The following is a 22,895-nucleotide window of genomic DNA, read 5'->3' on the forward strand; positions in this document are numbered from 1 at the left end:
TTGTCCAGTATTCTTTCTCACTTTCATAGTCAAACTTCTAGAAAGAGTTATCCATATTTTTATCTCCATTTTCTCAAACTCCTACTCTCTCTTTAACCCTCTGCAGTTGGGCTTCTGACCACAGCATTCGACAAAACCTACTCTCTCCAAAATTACCAACAACCTCTTAATTGCTGAATCCGATGGCCTTGTCTTAGTCTTCATTCTCTCTCTAGCTTCTGATACCAATGACCCAGAATCTGAGTCCTAAAAGAACCCAATGATTGTCTATATATACCTTTCTTGAAGGCCTACCATTGATTAGGCAAAGAATATCCGAAATAGAGCAACCAGAAATGGCAAATAGTCTCAAGTCCATACCACATGAAGATTAGCTTAAAGAACTGGGAATGTTTAGCCCAAAGAAGACCTGGGGGCCAAGAGGGGTGAGAGACATGATAGCTGGCTTCCAAAGTATGATTGAATGGCTATCATGTGGAAAGAGAGACCAGGCATGTCTGCTTGGGCCCAAGGGCAAAATGAGGAGCAACAGATAGAAGTTATTCAGAGAAAAATTTAAGCTCACTGTCAGGAAGAACTGCCTAACTACAAAAGCTACCCAATGCCTTAGAAAGTGGTGGGTTCCCACTCACTGGACATCTTCAAACAAAAGGGGACCATGAGCCCTCCTCAGGTATGTTATAGTGAGGATTTTTCTCATGTATGGATTGGACTAGATGGTCTCTGGGATTTCTTCCAGTTCTGAAACATTCTGGGACCAGCACTTCTCTCTTATGTGTATATTACTATTCCTTCTTAGTCTCAATTGCAGGATCATCACTCACAGTTCCATCCTAAGCCCACTTCTCTTTTGTCTCCATAGCCTTTCTCTCAGTGATTTTTATCAGCTTCCATGGGTTCAATTATTATCTCAGTGCAGATAACTTCCAAAATTGTATATCCAGTGCTAGTATCTCTTTGGACCTTGAGTCCCATATCATCTACTATCTGCCAGTGATGAGTAAGCAAACCCAAGAGCCACAGGAACAGCAGTAATATCCAAAGTATGAGTCTAGCTTCCAGCAGCCATCATTGGAGGAGTAACCTTTGTGGAAAAAGGGCTGACGCTGCCCCCACCCCATCATCTGAAAATCAACTTCCAAAATAGCTAAAGCAGCAAGGCATCCTGAAAGGGAGATGGGAGAAGAAAAGAAGCAGCACATGCTAGATAGGTCAAGGCCACTTCAACTACCACCTCCCCTCAGACCCTGATAGAGACAGGCCAGGATTCTGAGTCTAAGAACTGGGAGAATTACCATGTCTCTACACCAGCAGTCCTGCATCCAGCTCAGCCCTTGTAGCAATCATAAAGGGGATTCTCCTTGTGGAAAAGAAACCCATCCCTGCAGGCAAAAACATCAAATGCTGACCACATGCCATTAGTAAGTATGTAAGCTCAAGTCCTCAGAACAGCACATGTGTCCTCTACTTTGCCACTTGCACTATACTTGCACTATAAAGACCATAGGGTTTTTCATCTGAATTGCAGCTGAAATACATAAGTTTTTCCTTCTATTTGAATATGAGTTCCTTTAGGGCAGGGTCATCTTGTTTTTTATCCGTATCTATACTGCTCAGGACAGTGTTTCACATATAGTAAACATTTTGTAAATACTTCTTTAAAAAAAAATATCTGCTAGATATTTCCACCTGGATGTCCCATAGGCATCTTAACTCCAACCAACATCTCAAAATTGGAATCCATTATATTTTCTTAAAAGCCCATCCCTCCCCCAAACTTTCCTATTTGTTTGGTTCCAAGTTCACAACTTCACTGACACCTCCAATTCCATCACCCTCTAAATCCAATGTTGTCAAGTTTCACAAAAATCTCATACATCGGGCCCCTTTTCTCTACTCAAACAGCCTCTATTCAATAAGTGCTTGATTGTTTGCTTACCTTTGGCATGAACTACTCTAATAGTCTCATTAATTGGCCCCTCTGGTTTCAGTCTCTTCTCTCTCCAGTCTATCTTTTACACAGCTGCCAAATTAATATTCTCAAAATATAAATATTACCATGCTACTCCACTATTCAAGAAACCTTAGTGGCTTTCTAATGACTCGAATCAAAATCCTCAACCTGGCATTTAAAACCCTGCACATTATGGCTCTCTACCATTAACATTAGTCTTACTTCTTATTATTCTTTTTCATGCACTCAACATTCAGATTAAAGTAGCTTGTTAACTTGTTCTTTGTACAACTTTCCATATCTTGCTTCTGTCACTACATTCGACGTCCACCAGAAAAGGTGGTCCTGTTTACACTCAGAGTATTCCTTTCTCAATTCTACCTCAAAGATTCCATCTGCTCCTTAAAGCAGAGGGCAGTGCCAAATGCATGCACCGGGGCCTACAACACTCCAAAATGGCCCAACCAGATTAAAATGCAATTGGAAAATATTTAACACAATTTAAAAAAATATATAACAGAACACGGATAATGTTAGTGTAGTTTTCTAAGTCAATGTGCAGCCACTAGGGATCCTTATATATGATTTAGTGGCCTGCATTTCTATCTGAACTTGACTCCATTGCTTTAAAAGTGCAATATACTTGAGGCCTTTCCTAACCCTTCCAGTATTCAGTCTTCTCTCTTTCCTGAAATTCAGTAATCCTGGACAGTCATTTAACTTCTCCAGGCTCTAGACAATTCTCTAAGATTTTACATTGCAGATAAGCTGCTGACCTATGCAGGTAAAAAGAGACTGTCTTCACCTGGAATTTTCCCAGATCAGTAAAATCATAGTCCAGTCCCTATGGCTATTCCTTTTTGTTTGTCTCTATAAATGTTTTCCATAGTAAAATGTCAGCTTCTTGTAAGCAGGGACTATTCTGCCTTTGTCTTGAACCTTGAGTTCCTAGCACAAAGTGCATACTTAATAAATATTTGTTGAATTGAAATGGATCACAATTTCTACCTGTACCTTCTGACATTTGACAACCATTCCCTAGAATTCTTGTTATTAAGGTATCACACCGGCTTACAAGGTGTATAAAATTTATTTGAAACTAAGAATATTAATTAATCTGGCCATCTATAATCAAAAAAAGACTCATGCAAGTAAATGAGTCTACTAAAGTTAGGGAAAGCTGGGATCTCATCTAATCCAAACTATTTAAAACCACAAGTAGACCACAGTTTACACAGGAGAGTACTCAAATATAACATCTAGTATCAGAAAATTAGGTGTTTCAGCAATAGAAGGTATCAAAATCTACATTACATTCACATTGGTTATTTAGATTGAGCTAAGATATTATGGTTAAAATAGTTAAAATGAAATCATTCCGGAGATGATGAAAAAACTAATGGGAAAAAATTTTTTAAGCTGTAAATTAGTAGCCTAATGTAACTTCACTGCTGGGCAGGTCCTATTACTGAGCAGCCAAGTAGCCAAAGGTATTTTAGGATCAAACAAGGCCCTTCTAAAGTTTCCATTGCCAGCAGCTTAGTATGTTACCACTGAAGGAATGACAGGAAATGAATCAACAAACCTCAGGCACATGCTTGGCCTGGAGAGATAGTTATATCAAGGAGCAAAGATCTGAAAACAAAATCCCAGGGTAATTTAATTATGGGCAGGAATCTGCTGACTGTCCCAATGGTTGAATTGTTTGAACAGTGCCCAAATTATCTGAACCAAGAGACCATCCTAAGATTTTGTACCATCCACATCATGTAAGTACAGAGACAAATATAAGAAATTATTTCAAGAAGTCTTAGGATACCCTCCATTGTACTTATGACCAATTAAGAAAATTTAAAAGGTTTAAAGCATCAAAGTGTCGAATATTTATAAATTATATAAGGTTTTACTTGTAAAATTCATTTTCTATTACAATGTTATAGGCAGTCAGGGGGAAAGAATAAGTATTCTGGGGGGCAGTGCCAAAATGGCAGAGTAGAAAGATGCATATATTCTAGCACTTCCCCCACAGCCCACAAAATACCTGTAAAAAATGACTCTCAACAAATTCTAGAGCAGTAGAAGCCACAAAACGACAGAGCGAAAGAGATGTCCAGCCAAAAGTAACCTGGAAGGCCAACAGGAAAGGTGTATCTCACGGGTTCACAGAGCGGAGCCCAGCCATGGCTGTGCGGCACAGGAGGAAAAGGACCAGAACAGTTCTCTGGGGCAGAATCCCCAGCAGGGAGGGTCCCAGATCCCTCAACCCACAAGCGACAAAGAAAGCTTCAAAAGTCAGCATGGGAGGGCTTTCCCAGCTGGGTGAGAGGGGAGTGGGGTCCCCCCAGCCTGGCCCCAGGTAGTGGCAGAGGTGGCAGCAGCAGCAGCCAGTGGTGGGTGGCTACAGTGGCCATGGAAGCAGCCTGGGTCCACTGTCCCAGTGGCTCAGCTTAAAGCCTCTGGGGGAACTGAGCAGCTGATCTGAACCTCAGCCCTGAGCATGGCCCTGCAGGGAGGAGGAGCACTAGGACCCTCCTCTTGACAAAGGATTCAGAAGTCAAGTAACTGGCTGGGAAAATGCCCAAAAAAAGGAAAAAAATAAGACCACAGAATGTTACTTTCTTGGTGAACAGGTATCTCCTTCCATCCTTTCAGATGAAGTAGAATAATGCATATTATCAGAGAAAGTTAAGGCTTCTGCCTCCAGTACCTCCAAAATGAATGAGAAATGGGCCCAGGCCATAGAAGAGCTTGAAAAGTGAGTCAGCAGCTTGCTAAAGAAGACCCAAAAAATGCTGAGGAAAATAACACCTTTAAAAATAGGCTAACTCAATTAGAAAAAGAGGTCCAAAAAGTCAATGAGGAGAAGGTTTTAAAAAGCAGAATTAGCCAAAAGGAAAAGGAGGTTCAAAAGCTCACTGAACAAAATAGTTCTTTAAAAATGAGAGTGGAGTTCAGGGAAGCTAATGGCTATATGATAAACCAAGAAGTTACAAAATAAAACCAAAAGACTGAAAAAATAGAAGATAATGTGAAACATCTCATTGGAAAAACAACTGACCTGGAAAATAGATCCAAGAGAGACAATTTAGAAATTATAGGACTGCCTGAAAGTCATGATCAAAAAAAGAGCCTAGACATTATCCTTCAAGAAATTATCAAGGAAAACTGCCCTGATAGTCTAGAACCAGAGGGTAAAATAAATATTGAAAGAATACACTGATTACCTCCTAAAACAGACCTGAAAAAGAGAAACTCTTAGGAATACTGCAGCCAAATTTCAGAGTTCCCAGGTGAAGGAGAAAATATTGCAAGCAGCTAGAAAGAAACAATTTGAGTATTGTGGAAATACAATCAGGATAACACAGAATCTGGCAGCTTCTACGTTAAGGGATCACAGGGCTTGGAATAGAATATTTCAGAAGCCAGAACAACTGGGATTAAAACCAAGAATCACCTACCCAGCAAAACTGAATGTAATAATTCAAGGAAAAAAATGGTCATTCAATGATATAGAGGACTTTCAAGCATTCATGATGAAAAGACCAGAACTGAAGAGAAAATCTGACTTTCAAACACAAGAATCAAGAGAAGCATGAAAAGGTAAACAGGAAAGAGAAATCATAAGACTTTCTAAAGGTGAACTGTTTACATTCCTATATGGAATGATAATATTTTTAACTCTTGAGACTTTTCTCAGTATTTGGGTAGGTGCAGGGATTATACACACACACACACACACACACACACACACACACACACACACACACACACACAGAGAGATAGAGAGTACAGGTTGAGCTGACTCAGAAGAGATGATATCCATAAAAAAATAAAATAAATTTAAGGGGTGAGAGAGGAAAATATGGGGAGGAGAAAGGGAGAAAAGGAATGGGGCAGACTATCAGCCATAAAAGAGATAAGAAAAATCTTTTTCAATGGAGGAGAAAAGGGAGCAGGTGAGAGGGGAAATGTGAAGCTTACTCTCTTCACATATGGCTTAAGGAGGGAATAAAATGCTCACTAAATTTGGTATGAAAATCTATCTTATACTACAGGAAAGTAGGGGAGGAGGGGACAAGTGAGGTGAGGGGGATGATAGAAGGGAGGGCAAATGGAAAAGGGAATAACTAGAAGTAAACACTTTTGGGAAGGGACAACGTCAAATGAGAGAATAGAAAAAAAAAAAGGAGGGACAGGGTAGGATGGGGGGCAATATAGTTTGTTTTACACAACATGACCATTATGGAAGTCTTTTGCAAAATGACACATATATAGCCTGTATTGAATTGCTTGCCTTCTCAGCGGGGATGGGTGGGGAGGGAGAGAAGTTGGAATTCAAAGTATTAGAAACGAATGTTGAGAATTGTTATTGCATATAACTGGGAAATAAGAAATACAGGTAATGGGGTATAGAAATTTATCTTGCCCTATAAGAAAAGAAAGAAGATGGAGATAAGGGAAGGGTGTGGTGTGATAGAAGGGAGGGCATATTGAGGGAAGAGGTAATCAAAATGCACCTCATGGGTGGGGGGAGGGGAGAGATGGAGAGAAAAACTGGAACTCAAAATGTTGTGGAATGAATGTAGAAACCTAAAAATAAATAAATAAAGCTAAAAAAAAAAGAATAAGTATTCTGTAGGCTTCATACCAATCACTATCTAAAAGAGTAAATCAAATTATAATCTTGATTACATTTAAATGATTTTGTTAGATGTTTTCCTCTTGTGGCTAGATTTTCATGACACTGCTCTCTCCTGGTTCTCCTTTTTCTTGTCTGACTATCCCTTCTTAGTCTCTTTGCTGGAACTTCATCCAAGTCACATTCACTGATTGTGGCTTCCCCCAAAGCTCTGTCTGGGACCCTCTTCTCTTCTCCTTCAATTTGTATTCCTTTCAACTCCCCCAGATTCAACTATTATCTCTATGCAGATGATTCTCAGATTTATTTGTTGAGTCCTAATCTCTCCCTGACCTCCAGACTTGCATCTCCACATGACTACTGGGCATCTCAAACTAGATGTCCCATGGACACCTTAATGTCCAAAGACATAATTATATTCAAAACTGAACTCATTATCTTCTCCCAAAACCCTCCCCTTTTCCTAACTTCCATTTCCTAGGGTAGCACTATCCTCGCAGTCATTTAGGTTCACAGCTTAAGTGTCATCCTCACTATCTCTCACCTCCGATATCCAAATCAGTTGCCAAGTTCTGTAGTTCCTATCTTTGTAACATCTCTCTAATATCTCCCTTTCTCTCCTTTGACATAGTCACCACCCTGGTACAGGCTCTCATCACCTCATGCCTGGACTATTGCAGTAGCCTGCTGGTGGTTCTCCCCTGACTCAAGGCTCTCCCCAATCTAATCTGTTCTCCACTCAACTGTCAAACTGATCTTCCTAAACTTCTGACCATGTTACCATTCCTCTTTAATCAACTCCAGTGATTCCAACTCCAGTGATTCCCTATTGCCTCTGTTTGGTGTATAAGCTCTTCATAACCTAGTTCCCTCCTACCCTACCAGTCTTCGTGCACTTTTCACCCTGAGCCTGTCCCCCATGTACCATGTGATCTAGTGATACTGGCCTCCTTGCTCTTGCTCACATATAACACTCCATCTCCTCCAACATGGAGCATTTTCACTGGCTATAGATACACCATGTCTGGAATTCTCTTCCTCCTCACCTCTACTGTGGACCTTCCTTCAAGCCTCAGCTTAAGAAGCCTTTCCTTATCTCCTTTACTGTTAGCACCTATTCTCTCATCTACAATTTAGCCTGTGTCATCCTTTGCATAGATCTTTGCATAGAACTGTTTGTATGTTGTTTCCCACACTAGACTGTAAGCGCCTTGAGAAAACGGACTTTCCTTTGCCTTTCTTTGTATGCTCAGCATTAGCACAATGCTTGGCACACAGTTAATAAATGCTAGTTGACTGGCTGCCTATCATGCTGGAGAAAGATTTTTAAATATAGCAATAGACCAAGTTTGCTTAGCCTAGCTAAATATGGAGAGACTCATCACTAGTAGGCTTGACATTTGTTGATGAATTATTTGGCCACTGAAATCCATGCAACAAAGAAAAATACAAAATGGTCCTTGCTCTTACGCAGCCCCCTTCTGTTTCTGCAACAATGGTAGCAATGTGACAAAAAATGAGGAAGAGGCTGATAAGAATAATATAGTTTTTATACCATCTATAAACTTTAACTAGGCTCTTGGCACTATAAGTGTCAGATTACTGTCTGCTGACTAACAAATTAACAAGTGAACCTAATACTGGAAGAGCTCAATTATGCCAATCTTGGATTGTCACTACAAGCAAAACCAGGAAAAAGAAGTAAGTTTCAGTTAATGGCATTACTTTCAAGAGAGAGAAAAAAGGGGAGTTTTAGAAAATTTAAGGGACTTGGTTTTAGTATATTGTAATGTCCCGGGCTTTCTGCACTAATTTAAATATCCCATGCTCCTTTTACTTATTTAAATCTCCCGGGCTCCCTACACTAACTTTCCCTTCCTGGGCTTCGCTTGGAATCTTACCTCAAGATCTACGTCTTTGTCGGTCCTCAGGCGTCCCTGGTCCCTCCCGCGGGGGAGGGGAATAACTAGACAGAACACCCGAGTTGGCAGCAGTTCACTCTTTAATTGTTCATTCACTTCCCCCGGGATCCCCCCAATGCTCCAGTATATCTTTAGGCACCCGAGCTCCTCCCATGTTCCTCCCCGTAGGTGGAGCCTACCCTGTTACTGAGGCAGTCCCAGTACCTCGTAGCTTGCTAGACCAGCTAGCATGCCACGTAGGCAGGTTAACACCTCCAGGTGTCTCTACTTTCCATACAGGAGGTCACGGTCCAGAGCTGGGCCCTAACAGCATATGCCCAACAGCAACAAGACATGATTCCAGGGGAGATGCAGCCATCTTGTACTGCAATGCTTCAACATTATTTACAAAAAAGGGCACCACGAAAATAACTGCAGCTATGCCTGAATATTAGATGCAGAAGATGAAGTAGGGAATTTCTAAAAAGAGTTCAGTAAGAGCCTCCAAATTAAATCAATATACACTTTGATACTCATTCAATGCAAAGGTAAGGATAAGTGGAAATGGCAAAAATTTAGCAGAAAGCAGGAGGCAAGAGAAAGAATGAGAGAAAATGAAGACTATATAGAAGGTTCATGGCTTTACATCATGAATATTTTCTTTGAGAAAAGAATCTGCAGGCCCTGGGTATCATGATAGCCAAATAAAAGTCATACAAAAATTAAGTTGATTATATTTTAAAAGACAGGAAAAGGTTCCTTATTGATATGGATAAAGCAAAGATGAGAATTAGTAAAAAGCTAGCAGTGGAGTTAGAAAATTATATGGGATGCAATTGAATCAACTGAATCCTAAACTTCTTAAACAAGAAAATAGGAATGAAAATGGATAACAGACAACAGAATAACATTGATAACAATTATAATAATTTACACAGAGTCTAAAAAATGTAAATCAAGTGCCATTACAAAGGAGAACAAAGGAACCCAAGAAGAGCCTTAAGTGGGAAGCACTTGCCAAATGCAGGGAGCTATACCACTATGTATATCTGGGGCAGACAATTCAAATAGAAGAGTTTGACTAAGAATTTAATAGAAAGGAGGGAGGGTTGGAATGCCTTCAGGAAATTGTAAAGCTTCTTTAAATGACCTCACTGAGCTTCTCCTAGAAAAAAACACTTTTGTACCAATGTTCTACCAGTGCAGTTGTACAGCTCTGAAATATGCAATACATATAAACAAGGTGAAGAAGCAAGTACTAGTAGTTGGGGGATGGGGGGAAGAGAAATAGGGTCAGAAAAGATCTCACAGAGAAGGTGACATCTGTATTGAGATTTGAAGGAAATAAGGGATTCAAAGAGGCAGAGGTTAGGAGAGGTTACATTTCAGGTATGGAGAACAGTCTATTCAAAAGAAGGGACCAAAAATGGGAGTATGTCATGGGAGAAATAATCAGAAGGCCAGGTTAATGTGGGTAAGAGTGAATATCTAAGCTTGGAAGACAGGCTGGAGTCAGGTTGTTAAGGATATTAACTGCAAGCAGAAAAGTTTGTAAATACTAGAGATAATATGAAATTATTAGTATTTATTGAGCAGGGGATTGACATGGTCATAGCTATACTTTAGGAATATTATTCTGACAGCAGTGTGGAGGATGAATCTGAATGGGGAGAGACTAGAGGCAGGAAGGGATACTATAGTAGTAGATGCAAGAGAGGATGGCAGCTTGACCTAGGGTGGTGAGTGGAGAGAAGAGGACAGAGGTGAGAGGAGTGTTGGTAAAAGCCAACAAGGCTTAGCAATTTATACATCACGGCAGGGAAAGTCAAAGAGCACTGAGATTGTAAGCCTGCATAACTGGAAGGTTAGGGGTACCCTCACAGAAATAGGGAAATTAGAATAAATTTAAGTTTTGGAGGGGAGAAGATATGAGTTCTGGACATGGTGGATTTTGGACATGTTGAATTTGACATGTTTATGGTAGCCCAGTTTGAAATGTCCAATAGGTAGCTAGTGACAGAACTAATACTAAATAGACTAGAGTTGGTTATTTAGATCTGAGAGTCATCTGCACAGATGTGATCATTGTTTCTATGGGAGCTAATAAGGCCACCAACATAGAATGTGTAGAGAGAGAAAGGAAGAAAACTGAGGACAGAGTTTGGGGATAAATTCAGAGTTAGGGGACAAAACATAAAAAATGACTCAGCAAAGGAGATGAGGAAAGAATAATCAGACAGATGGAAGAGAACCAAAAGAGTAATATTATAAAAACCCAAAGAACAGAGAGTATCCGGAAGAAGAAGTTGGTCAATTCTGTTAAATGCTGCAGAAAGGTCAAGGATAAAGATTGAGGAAAAGGCAATCATATTTGGCAATTAAGAGACCACTGGTAACTTCAGAGAAGGCTGTTTTATTTGAGTAAAGAGGTCAAAAGCTAGATTGCAAGATGTTGGGAAACACGCAAGAGTAAGCAACAAGTACAGACTTTTTTTTTTTAATACGCTTATCTTTAAAAGACAAAAAAATATAAGACAATATCTTGAGGCTATTGTAAGGTTGAGGTTATTGTAAGGTATATAAAAAGTGAGGGTAATACATATGGAAAGAATACAAAACAAAAAAATACAATGGGATGATATCAGTGACAATGTCTTCTGGGTCAGTCTTAAAGAAAATATGTTATTTCAATTGGTATTTCAGGATGGGGAAAATGCATAACCAAACACACAAAGGTGAGAATGAGCAGAGTGAGAATGAGCCAGAGGCTGGTGTAAAGAAAACTACTTATCTCAGTTTTGAAATATCTTATTGAAACATGTTTTCCCCACAGTTCAACAATTACCTTCATAGAACAATTAATAATAATAGTGTATACTTATGTAACATTTTACAGTTTACAAAATACTTTCTAGAAATAATCCATTGAAGTAGATAATACTCGTATCACTCTGGTGATGGGGATCCCACTACTTCCCTAGGCAACATACTTTAGTTTGAAGAAATAGCTCTAATAGTTAGGAAATTTTTCCTTGTATTATACCTAAATCTGTCCCTAAAATTTCCATCCATTGTTCATAATGCAGTCCTCTGGGTCAAACAAAGCAAATCCAATCCCTCTTCCATGTGACAAGACTTTGAATATTTGAAGACAGCTATCCTATCTCCCATTAAACCTTCTCTTTTCTGGAGGATTTGAGGAGGTAGATCAGGGGCCCCAGGATTGTCAGATGTGAAGAGAGCACCAGGCTCCACAGGTGAGTCTCAGGAATTCTGGGAAAGTCTGAAGGATCTGAAAAATGGGTCAGAAGTTCTGATCCAGTCTTTCAGGAGGGGGCCCAGGTGTTCTTAGAAGGTCAGTTGACTCCAGAACATAACCTGCTCCTAATCACATAGTACATAGCTGGAACTCAAAACTTAGTCAACAAGCATTTACTGAGTACTTGCTATGTGCCAGTCACTGAGGTAGTAGTAGTAATACTACTAATAATTAACATTTCTGCAGCACTTACTATGCAGCAGGCACTGTGTTATGTGCTTTACAACTATTATCTCATTTGATCCTCACCACAATCCTGTAAAATAGATGCTAATGTTACCCCATTTTACAGATGAAGAAACTGAGCAACTTGTCCAGGGTCACATATCTAGCAAGTGACTACAGCTAGATTTGAACTCAGGTCTTCCTGCCTCTGGGCCTGTCACTCTAACCGTTGTGCTACCTAGTTGCTTTTATGTTACGTCAAGTACTAGAGATACAAAGAAAGGTAGAAAACGCAGTCCCTATTCTCTAGGATCCTGTCCACATTCTAATGAGGGCAACAACATGCAAACAATCATGACATGTAAGACACAACGTAAATGGAAGGTAATCTCAAAAGAAAGGGACTGAAGAGCAAGTAACGTGACCACTCGGAAGGTAGGATTTGAGCTGAGCCTTCCAGGAAGCCAGGGCAGCCAGGAAGGAAGGGGAAGAAGGAAAAACTTCATGAGGAGCAGCTAGTGCAAAGTCTGAGAGATGGAGGGATGCCAAGGCAAGCAGGCCAGTGTAGCTGAATCACAGAGTTCTGCAGAAGCTAGAGTATAAAAAGGCTTTAAGTCCCCAATAGAAGAATTTATATTTCATCCTGGAAGTAAAACAATACCATTAGAGTTCACTGAGTTGGGGAAAGGAGAGTCAGTATGGTCAGACCAGTGCTTTAGGAAATCACTTTGGCAGATAAGATCAGTGTTCTATTACATCTTGGCTACCAAATATGTATTTCTAGCACAAAATTCTCTCCTAAGCTCCTGTCCTACATTTCCAGCTCCCTACTGGATATTTATACCTGGATATCTCACTGGTATCTCAAATTTAACATCCTCCCTCTAATCCACTCCTCCTTTTGATTTGATTTCCCTGTTTCTGTTAATGAGTCAATAATTCTCCCCATGGGCAAGGTTCAAAAACTTTAGTAAAGAATCTTCAAGAAAAGTTAGAAAATGTAACAACTGATAGACAACCTAGTGATTAAACTCTCTGAATTTAGCTCAGTTTTCCTTGGAAAATATATATGTAGTGTTTGTTGTCACCAGATCCACACTCAAAGCTCTTCTGGTTTGGTAAGCCCTGATGAGGCTGATGCTCAACTAGCATGGCCTGCAAGTACTCAGAGTCACCTCCATGCCATGATGGAATTGCATGCCAAAAACACACCCCTTACTGTTCTTCAACTATACTTTATCCTTTCCAGCCTCTTTGCCTTTGATCATCATATTACCACCAACTACTAAAATTCTACTCATTCTTCAAAGACTAGTTCAAATGTTACCTTCTTTATAAAGAACTTCAGTCCTCTTCCTCATAGTCTCATAATAGTTTATTTGTAACTCTTATGGCACCTATCATACTGACTTGGACTGGAGTTTCTAGCAGAGGTGATAGAACATGATCAAAGGATATGAACAGACAGTTCTTAAAAAAGACAAGCGATTAATTATCTTATAAAAATGCTCTAAATCACTAAGAGAAATGCAACTTAAAACAATTCAGAAGCTACATCAGAGTGGCAAAGATGACAATAAAAGAAAATGATAATTGTATGGATTGTAGGAGACAAAACAGGTAGGTGTCACACTGAATAGTAGGCTGGGCCTGGAATCCAGAAGACACAAGTCTCAGACATGTACCTACTACGTGACCCTGAAAAAGTTATTTAACCCCTGTTTGCCTCAGTTTCCTCAACTGTAAAATGGGGATGATAATAGTACTTCCCCCACAGGGTTGTTATAAGGATAAAATGAGATGCCTGCGTAAGTACGTAACACAATGCTTGGCAAATAGTTGGCATTACATAAATTCATATTCCATACTATTCCTATGTTACAAACAAAATCCAGGAGGGAAAAGATAAAGAGAAATTCCATTTAAAGGATATATATAAATACAAATACGACAATCTATTCAGAAATAAATGAAGTCCTTGAGAAAGTTAATGTCATGACCAGACAATTTCATTATAACAAAATGTCAACATACCTAATTTAATATGCAGATATGGTGCTATATATAGAACTACAGAGTAGATATTTATAAAGGTAGAAAAAAATAAGAAAATTCATAGAAAAAACAAAAAGTCAAAAATTTCAATAGAGAAAGAAAAAAGAAAGAGAAAAAGAAGAGAAATAAAGAATCCCTAGCATCCAGATCTCAAAATTAAAAGGGTCAGTTAGTCAATAAACATTTATTAAGTGCCTACTATGTACCAGGAATGGTGCTAAGTGCTGGGGATACAAAGAAAGGCATAAGACAGTCCCTGCCCTCCAGGAGCTCACAATCTAGTGAGGGAGACAATACCTAAAAAGAAGTTGAAAAGCAGGTGCAGGAGGATACCTGAGGGGAGCGAGGGGGTGGTTGTGGGGCCACATCAAGATGAAGTCTTGAAGCCCTACTGGGAGATGACCTGAGGAAGTGTAAGTCTCTCAGCTGATTTCATCTTGCAGAACGTGGAGGTTCTAGAGATGATGAAGTGCAGGGGAGCAGCTAGGTGGGATAGAAATAGATACACACATATACACATATATAGGTGTATATATGTGTACATATACATATACATACATACATATGTATGTATTTATGTATGTATATACATATTTGTTGCCTGTGAAACATGGACAGTCTACCAGTTCCATGCCAGGAAACTGAAGCACTTTCATTTGAACTGTCTTAGGAAGATTCTGAAGATCACCTGGGAGGATAAGGTACCAGACACTGAAGTCCTTACTCGAACTAAACTGCCAAGCATTTAAACTCTGCTTCAGAGAGCACAATTCCGATGGGCGAGCCACATTGTTCGATGCAAAATGTACGCTTGCCAAAAAAACTATTTTATGCAGAACTCACACGGGACAAGTGCATATGTAGTAGTCAGAAGAGGTGATACAAGGACACTTTCAGGTCTCTCTCAAGAACTTTGGAATTGATTGGGTGACATGGGAGATACTGGCACAGGATCACTCTCAGCATGGCATGCCCACATCAGAGAAGGTGTTGTGCTCTACGAGCAAAGCAGAATTGAAACTGCTCAAATGAAACGTGGGATGCACAAATTCACCCCAAATGTTCACATAGACTATCTGTGCCCAATCTGTGGTAGAGCATTCCGAGCTCATATTGGTCTGATCAGCCACAGTTGGACACACTGAAACCTGACTTTATCACAGTGATGTCATTTTGATTCTCTTTAAGAACAAAGGACTACAACCATACAAACACACACACACAAATATATATCCCCAATCCATTTAAAACGCCAATGTACATATTAAGTATAAAACATATCTCATATATAAATATAAAATGTGTAAGTGAATGAAGGATGCTTAGTATTACCAAATTTCAAATTATGTTGTTTGTCCTTCATTCTTGAGGAGAACCAGTGACATCATGGGGTGATATCTTGACTTGCTCCTGAACTGCATTTAAGTGAGCTGGAGTTTACAAGGTTGTCACTCACTCTCTCTTTCAAAGTTATCAAAGTCCAGTGGCAAAACAAAAGTTAGAATGACTGGCAACGGTCTGAGATGCACTGGACGACTTTAGCTTTTTTGATGTCTAACCATGCTTCAGGTGCTTCATAGCGCCTGTTTCAGCTGGCCATGAAGGCCAATGGGACAAACTGTTCTCATCTGCCCATTCTTCCAGGGGAAGACTTTAGGAATTGTTTTATTTCGCATTTATTTATTTCTCTTATTAGTGATTTGAAGAACGGCAAGCTTTAAATGGCTTCATGAAAATGTCTCAAATCATTAATAGTAAGAGAAATGCATAATAAAGGAATTCCTAGATATTACTTCATAGCCATCAAATTGGCAAAAATGGCAAAAGGGAGAAATAGTCAATATTAGAAGTATTACAGGAAGATAGGCATCTTAATATACTAGTGATGAAGCTGTGAATTTGTCCAATCACCCTAGAAAACAATTTGAAATTCTGTGACAACGGTGCCTAAATCATTCATATTTTTTGATCCAGATCTCTCAATTAGATTTATACTCCACAAAAGTTGATGACAGTAAAAAAGGGCACACGTATAGCAAAATATTCACATTGAATATTCACACTACATAATTAGTAGTAAGAAAAAGCTGGAAATAAAATCTGTGCCCATTACCTGTATACAGAATGACTGAATTGTAGATAAATGTTATTGAATATTATTGCATCATAAGTAACAAAGATTATAAAGATCTGAGAGTACAGAAAGAATTTTTTGAACTGATGAAGAGTGAAGAAAACAGAACGAGGATACGAGTCTACATAATTACTACAATAATGAAAATGAACACAGCATTAAAATTCAGTAGGATTTAGATCAAATACAATCATTAGTGTTGGTTCTATAAGGCTAATAGGAAAACACTTCTATTCTGTTAAGAAATATTTCAGTTTTATGAGAAAAGTACTTTATAAACTGTACAGAACTACATAAATGTGAGTCATTACTTTAAAAAATAGACAATTATAATTGTTGAAAGACTAAAAAATATATATCTTTCCTGGGCTGAAGATAATTAAATATTTTGGGGTAAAACAAACAAATAAACACCTATCCTCTAGGCAGCCCATTTCACTGTAAAAGTAAAGAAATACGAATGGTATTAAATCTCCTATTCAATTTAATTATGTCAACAAAACATTGAAGATAACTTTTTCTACTAATTAGGTTTATGTCACTTGTTTATAAAATGCTTCAGGCTTTCCTTTTAAAAATCAGACCCTTCTTTTTAAATATTTAAGCTTCACTTACTAAAAATTTTACATGGAAAAGTCAGTTTTATATATCAAAAAGCCCAAATTGTAATTTGGTTCATATAAAAGAATGTAATCCAAACCCAAAGCAAAAGGTTATATCAAGAAACATCAATCTCAAACACCCTGTTTGCAATGTAATTATACCTTACCTGGGATAGTTATTTCTTTTTGTTGAGTTTTGAGATAAAAAAAGTCAAAAGTCTCGGTCTTAAATAAAAACTAAATATAAAACTTAGAAGATCATACCCTCAGACTTTACAATATAGCAAAACATCTTTACTGAATCCTTCCTAGTTGTTAAAAGCTTGTAAGAACATAAGATACAAGCTACCCTATTAAATATCAGAACTTTTGTAATTTATCATTTCATAAGAATTTATTATGAGAAATCCTTCCATTCCAGAACAAAGCTAAACAATAACTGGGTTTTCATCACATAATCATCATATCAGCATCAAAGAGAACAACACCTACATAACAGGGTCCCAGATATAATGAATACAGATATACAATATGTGTTTAATGAATGAAAGAAAAACTATAAAGTAGCTTCAAGAAGAAAATTAACCTTAAAAAAAAGAATAACTTCTAATGAAAGAAATAAGGGAGGGGATGAAGGTTTAAATAGGTTATATTTCCTGACAGTCAGGTGACAGATATGCTCACAACCAGAGTTGAAAATTTATTGTTCAACTTTTAAAAGTAAATTTTTAACAACAGACCAGAAGTATACAGAAGTTAAGAGGGCAAAATGGGCAATGTTGACCTTTGAGGCAAGGGTATAAGTCTGCCTTCTGGATATATGACCTTACACAAATCACTTCTATCCCTTTGATCCTCACTCTCCAATCTATAAAATGCACGTAAGTGCTTTGGAAGACTTTAAAGAATTATAATTATATATCTAAGCTTTTTTAATTAAAAAATTTAGACTTTTGAATTTAATATCTTGAAAAAAATACATACAACCTAACTGTCCACTTTTCATTTCAAAGACTACAAATTAACAACTGGGCACAACTTTTTTCTTTCACTCCTGTAGTAGTTGGAGAGAAAAATCCTCCCAACTTCATGTAAATTAAAAGACCATTTCCAGTATTTAACGGTACAATCTCTGTAACATAGGTCAAAGAACCTGGCTTGTAAAATGTGTTTTATATTCTTAAAGAAAGATTGGTGCATTTTATTGTCTTCCACTTCTTTGAAAATCCATGCATATGCATGGTGTACAAGCTAACTAGTCATCAAAGCATCTGATTAACAGTATTCTAATCAAACAATATAGTTCAGAACACTTTTCATACAACAAAAAAATTAAAGGAAAAAAGCTTACCAAAAATCTCTCCATTTTTGGCATATTCAGTGACAAGGTACAACATGCTTTTGGTCTCCATCACCTATTTAATAAAAAATTCCATATTAATTTAATAGGAAAAAATGAGGAATGACCACATCAAAGTCGATGTGACTCCCTAATTAAAACTACTTTTAAAAAAGTTATAAAAGGAAAAGCTGACTGACGAAGCATGTGATCATTTTCATATGTTACAGTATTATGAAGAATCCATATGTCAGAAGTCCTGAATGTCTATTTTGTAGCACATTTTCTTATTGACTTAATGAGAAAATGCATATGCAACAGTGTACTGGAAAAACTTATTGTCTCTGTTGTTTTTACACTAACAAAAGCCTTGATGGTGGATCCCAAGGGAAAAGTAGAAGAAAACAGTAAAATGGTTATTCTAGCTAGGAAGGAAATGATTTGATTTTTGTCTTGTATCCTGAGTGCTTAGAACAGTGCTCGACACATAGTAGGCATTTGTTAAATGCTCACCAATTGACCAATGTGTTGTGATACTGTTTTTATACACCTGCCCGGTATGTAATTCAAGGAGGTCATCCTGAAGCTGCTTCTCTGCAGTTCTGCTGCTTGTGTTTCTACAACAATTATTTAGCCTTCATTTAGAAAAGCAATATTATTAGAAGTTGGCTTCTGGAGTTATGCCTATTTAGGAAGATGATTTATATGCATTCATGATGTAAAACACATGCTGTTTATCCTACTCATTCTCTTATTATGTTTATTATAGAGACTACAACTTTGTGCTATCTGCTGAAAGGCTGAAAATTATTTTTCCTGTAAAATATGTCACTTTGGCCTAGTTCTCCAAGAATCAGTCTACAACAATGCAAAAGATACTGATAATTTGGGCCTAAACAAATCATATGCTAATGGGACTGTAACTTCTCTGGTTCAACTAAGATAAAATTATATGTGTGACTCACTGGTAATGTCTGCCCTTACTTTGGCCTTTAGTTTCACCACAATCTTGAAAGTATTTGAATAGTTGCTTGTAATTATCATCTTTAAAAATAGTCTAAGAAGAGCAAGACTCTGCAGGAAGGTAATGCAGACAGTTCCAATTCATGAAAGGATTGTAGTTTAAAAGTTCATTCACAAGTTGGTTGTTTGGTCCTTGGAACACATTTTCCCCAAAGAACAATGCCCTAAAGAGTTGCTAGGTTCCAGGCCATCACACAAAAACTCATTTAATTCATAATGTACCTGAAGTATAATACTGTATTCTATAAAACCCTTCACAATATGCATAATAAAATTTACAGGAGGCAATATATTCAGAATACCAATCTGGGATGCCAGGAACACACCCACACCACCCTATCCTGTAACCAAACCCCAGTAAGAAGACTGCAACTATCCCAACACTAAGTCTGTGATTTGAGGCAGCAGCAAGGACATGAGCAGAGGAAAGAATGGAAAGGAAGGTGAGAGATGGGAGGCAAAAGTGAGGAACTGTGCAGGGACTGGTGTAGAGACCATAAAGTGCCCCAAGGCTACTTTTCATGTGGGATGGATTCTCTTTCCCTTTATTTCCTTTCCTTTTATTTTTTATTTTTTGGAAGACCAGGAGGTTGGACCAGCTGCTTCTGACCAAATTTCCTCTGCTCCCCTGGCTCACTTAGAAAAACAATAATTTTTCTTTCTAGGTCTTCGAGCTCTGAAAGCACTAGAATCACTAGAAATTCTGCGCTAGAATCCTTCTTTGTTCCCCTCTACCCATTTCCTATAGATAAAAGAATTTCAGAGTTGGCAGAACTCAGAAAGCCATCTAATCCAATACATAAAAGAATCTTGATTACATAATCTCCAACAAGTGACTGTCCAGTTTCACAAAGGCTTCTAACGGGAGAAAACCCACCACTTCCTAAGGCAGTCCATTCCATTTCTGAATGGAAATTCTTCTGGACATCAAGTATAAAATTTCCCCTTTGTAATTTCTACCCAATGCTGCTAACTCTGACGTAGCAAGACTCTTCACGCAATATCCCTTCAACTACTTGAAGATATCTTTATCTTCAAGTGATGTCATGGCACTTCATGTCTTACCTGGGGTCTTCCCTTCTCCAGGCCATACAACCCTAGACATTTCCTTTAACTGATCTTCACTTAGCATGTGGCCCTTCACCACTATAGTGGCCACTCTTTGGACATTCTCCAACTTATCAACAGTAGATGATCAAGAAAGGCAGAAATGAATAAGAGCAGCTCTTTCAGGACTTGAACTGAATTAGTGAATCTCCTAGAACTGTGTGAGGGAAGCTTCCATCACTGCTTGAATGTAGCAGGAGTTCCTTGGTGGCCATGAGTTTGGGCCTTCTTTTCTCTTACTTTGGACTTACACAGATTAGATACTGCTTTCACTCAAGAGCTTGGAATCCTGGTTCTACCATTTCCTAGGAAACTGTGTGACCTCTGGAAAGTCACGTCATATCTCTAAGCCTCAGTTTTCTCATCTACAAAACAAGGAGGCTGAACTACATGATATTTTTGATCTTCTCCAGCTCTGACATAACATGATTTTTATAATGCATTTTTGTAGATGGAAATTATGGAATATTTTGAGGGATATACTTTCTTTTATACTAAAGCATATAAAATATCAACACATTGTTATACACAGGTGAAAAATATTTTCAAGCACAAAAAGTCCATCAATGACTAAAACCTTTAGTTATTTAATGTTATATATAACATTATCTTTTGATACTAATGTGTGTATTTTCTTAAGGAAAAGTAGGTATTTTCCTTTTAAAAATGCGTCTTAGTAAAGCACATTTGATAACATCATTTAAAATAAAATGCAAGCCTTAGCCATTTCCACATTTTACACAAAACAATGAACTTACATGTCACAAGCTATATAAATAAAACTTTATCAAGGTTTTATGATGCTGACAAAATAAATTTCCACAACATGGGCACCTTACCAAAATGTTTTGTGAGGCTACCATATTCATAACTGGTTAGACATGTTCACCAAAAATATCTTCAAGTCTAATTTATAAAAATACTCTCAGGTCCTATCTGGATGTAGAAGAATATCAGTGTTTTTCACTCTCTCAACATTTTCCATTTAGAGATAATTCTAATAATGTTCAGTATCACACCTACTCAGCTGAATAGCAAAGCTTGAATTATAAATCTTTTATAGATGGGAAAAGTAATAGAATAATTTTGTAATAAGATGGAGAGCAGAAACTGGAAAGTTTAAATCATACCTGATAGAGTTTTATTATGTGGGGGTGGTCTAACATTTTCATTATTTGGACTTCTCTGTAGATTTTCTCTAGATTCACTGCATCCAGCTGAGATTTATCTATGATTTTTATTGCCACCTGCATCACAAAGTAAAGAACAAGAGTTAGTTTACAGAAGCTAACCTTTACACAATTACAAATGGGAGATCTGAAATTTCAGTAAGAGTATCATGATTTTTGTTAGCTATTTTAGTTTTGACATTTATTGACAAATTTATTCATTCAACAAATACAGCATACCTAGTTTTGATTTGGAAAATGTCATTGTCATGCGGTGAATATCGTGCTGTGTTAATTCCAAAATAGTTTCTCTTCTAATACACTAAGTTCACAAAACTTAACACTTATTCCAGGCCATACAACCCATTTACAAACAAAACAAAGATAAATTCTCAGTGCTTTACACCACAATTATTAACAAACAACTGCCACTATAAATAAGATAAGGGCCAATTTATGAGCAAGGTGAATCCAGCATGCAAAAGGGGGCTAAGCCTTCACAGACTTCTGTCTTGGAAAAACCTCCTCCAACTCCCTCCTTCTTCTGCGCCCCCCCATACTCTGTGGAATTGTTGTAGTTGAAATGTTTCTCTAAAAATAATACTGAGGACTTAGGCTACTTGAGGATAATTTCTTAATGAAATGGAGATACATTTCTGAAAAGTGAGAAAATATAAGAAAATGCAATGAAAACAGGAAAAATAACGTATCTAGGTCAAGTTATAAGAAAATAGAAATAGTAATAATACAAAGAAATAACTTAGTCATACCAGGAATTTTTTCTCTCCTAATGTATAAGAAACCCTCAATTTAAGTATGTGTTATGCTCCCAGAATTTATTTTTAAGTGGATTGTCTGAACCTTAGAATTTCAGGAACTGATTCACCGGTAGATACAACCTATAAAATGACTGTGGATTAGTTTGTACAACTTCTCTTAGGTCTACTTCTATCTACCCTACATAAAGAAGAGAATAAAATAACTCAGTTTTGCAAAATCCTTATATCTACATCATCTCACTGGATTCTCCGAACAGCTCAGTGAGATAGAGATTATCATTATCTTCACTTTACATATGAGTAATTGTCTTTAGCAGGGTTGTGACTTTCCCAGCAATTTACAGCTAGGAAATGTCAGAGACTAGATTCAAATTTAAGTCTTCTTATCTCTGAATCTAGTTGTTTATCCACTTTTAGACAGCTTTAGGTTTTTGGAAGCTTTTCCTTATGTTGAGCTACAATTCACTTCTCTAGTACGTCCTAGCCATTTCTATCCCATTGGTTTCCAATGGGGCCATGATATCCACCTTCTCTCCATCAGAAAACTGGACTCTGCCTCTGGAATGGCTCTGGACCTTAACAAACCAGCTTTGGCTTTATCATGTCTAGAATACAGCACTCCTTGACCCACTAAACATTTCCTGGTTATCTTCACACCCTATCTTCACATACACATGCCTTTTTCCTGCTCCTTTTCATGAGTCTTCCC

The 22,895-nt window shown here is 37.8% G+C and overlaps 1 protein-coding gene across 1 annotated transcript in view; it reads right to left on the reverse strand.

The window, feature by feature from the left end:
• SIK2 (salt inducible kinase 2) overlaps positions 1–22,895 on the reverse strand; it is a 160,661-nt gene that overhangs the window by 110,009 nt on the left and 27,757 nt on the right. The window contains exons 2-3 of the mRNA XM_072611135.1: positions 21,369–21,485; positions 18,121–18,184 (exon numbers count right to left, since the gene is read on the reverse strand). Of these exons, the coding sequence (XP_072467236.1) occupies positions 18,121–18,184; positions 21,369–21,485 (181 nt within the window). The remainder of the gene's footprint in view (positions 1–18,120; positions 18,185–21,368; positions 21,486–22,895) is intronic.

This window comes from Notamacropus eugenii, chromosome 5 (genome assembly GCF_028372415.1).
Source record: "Notamacropus eugenii isolate mMacEug1 chromosome 5, mMacEug1.pri_v2, whole genome shotgun sequence".
NCBI classification, from domain to species: Eukaryota; Metazoa; Chordata; class Mammalia; order Diprotodontia; family Macropodidae; genus Notamacropus; species Notamacropus eugenii.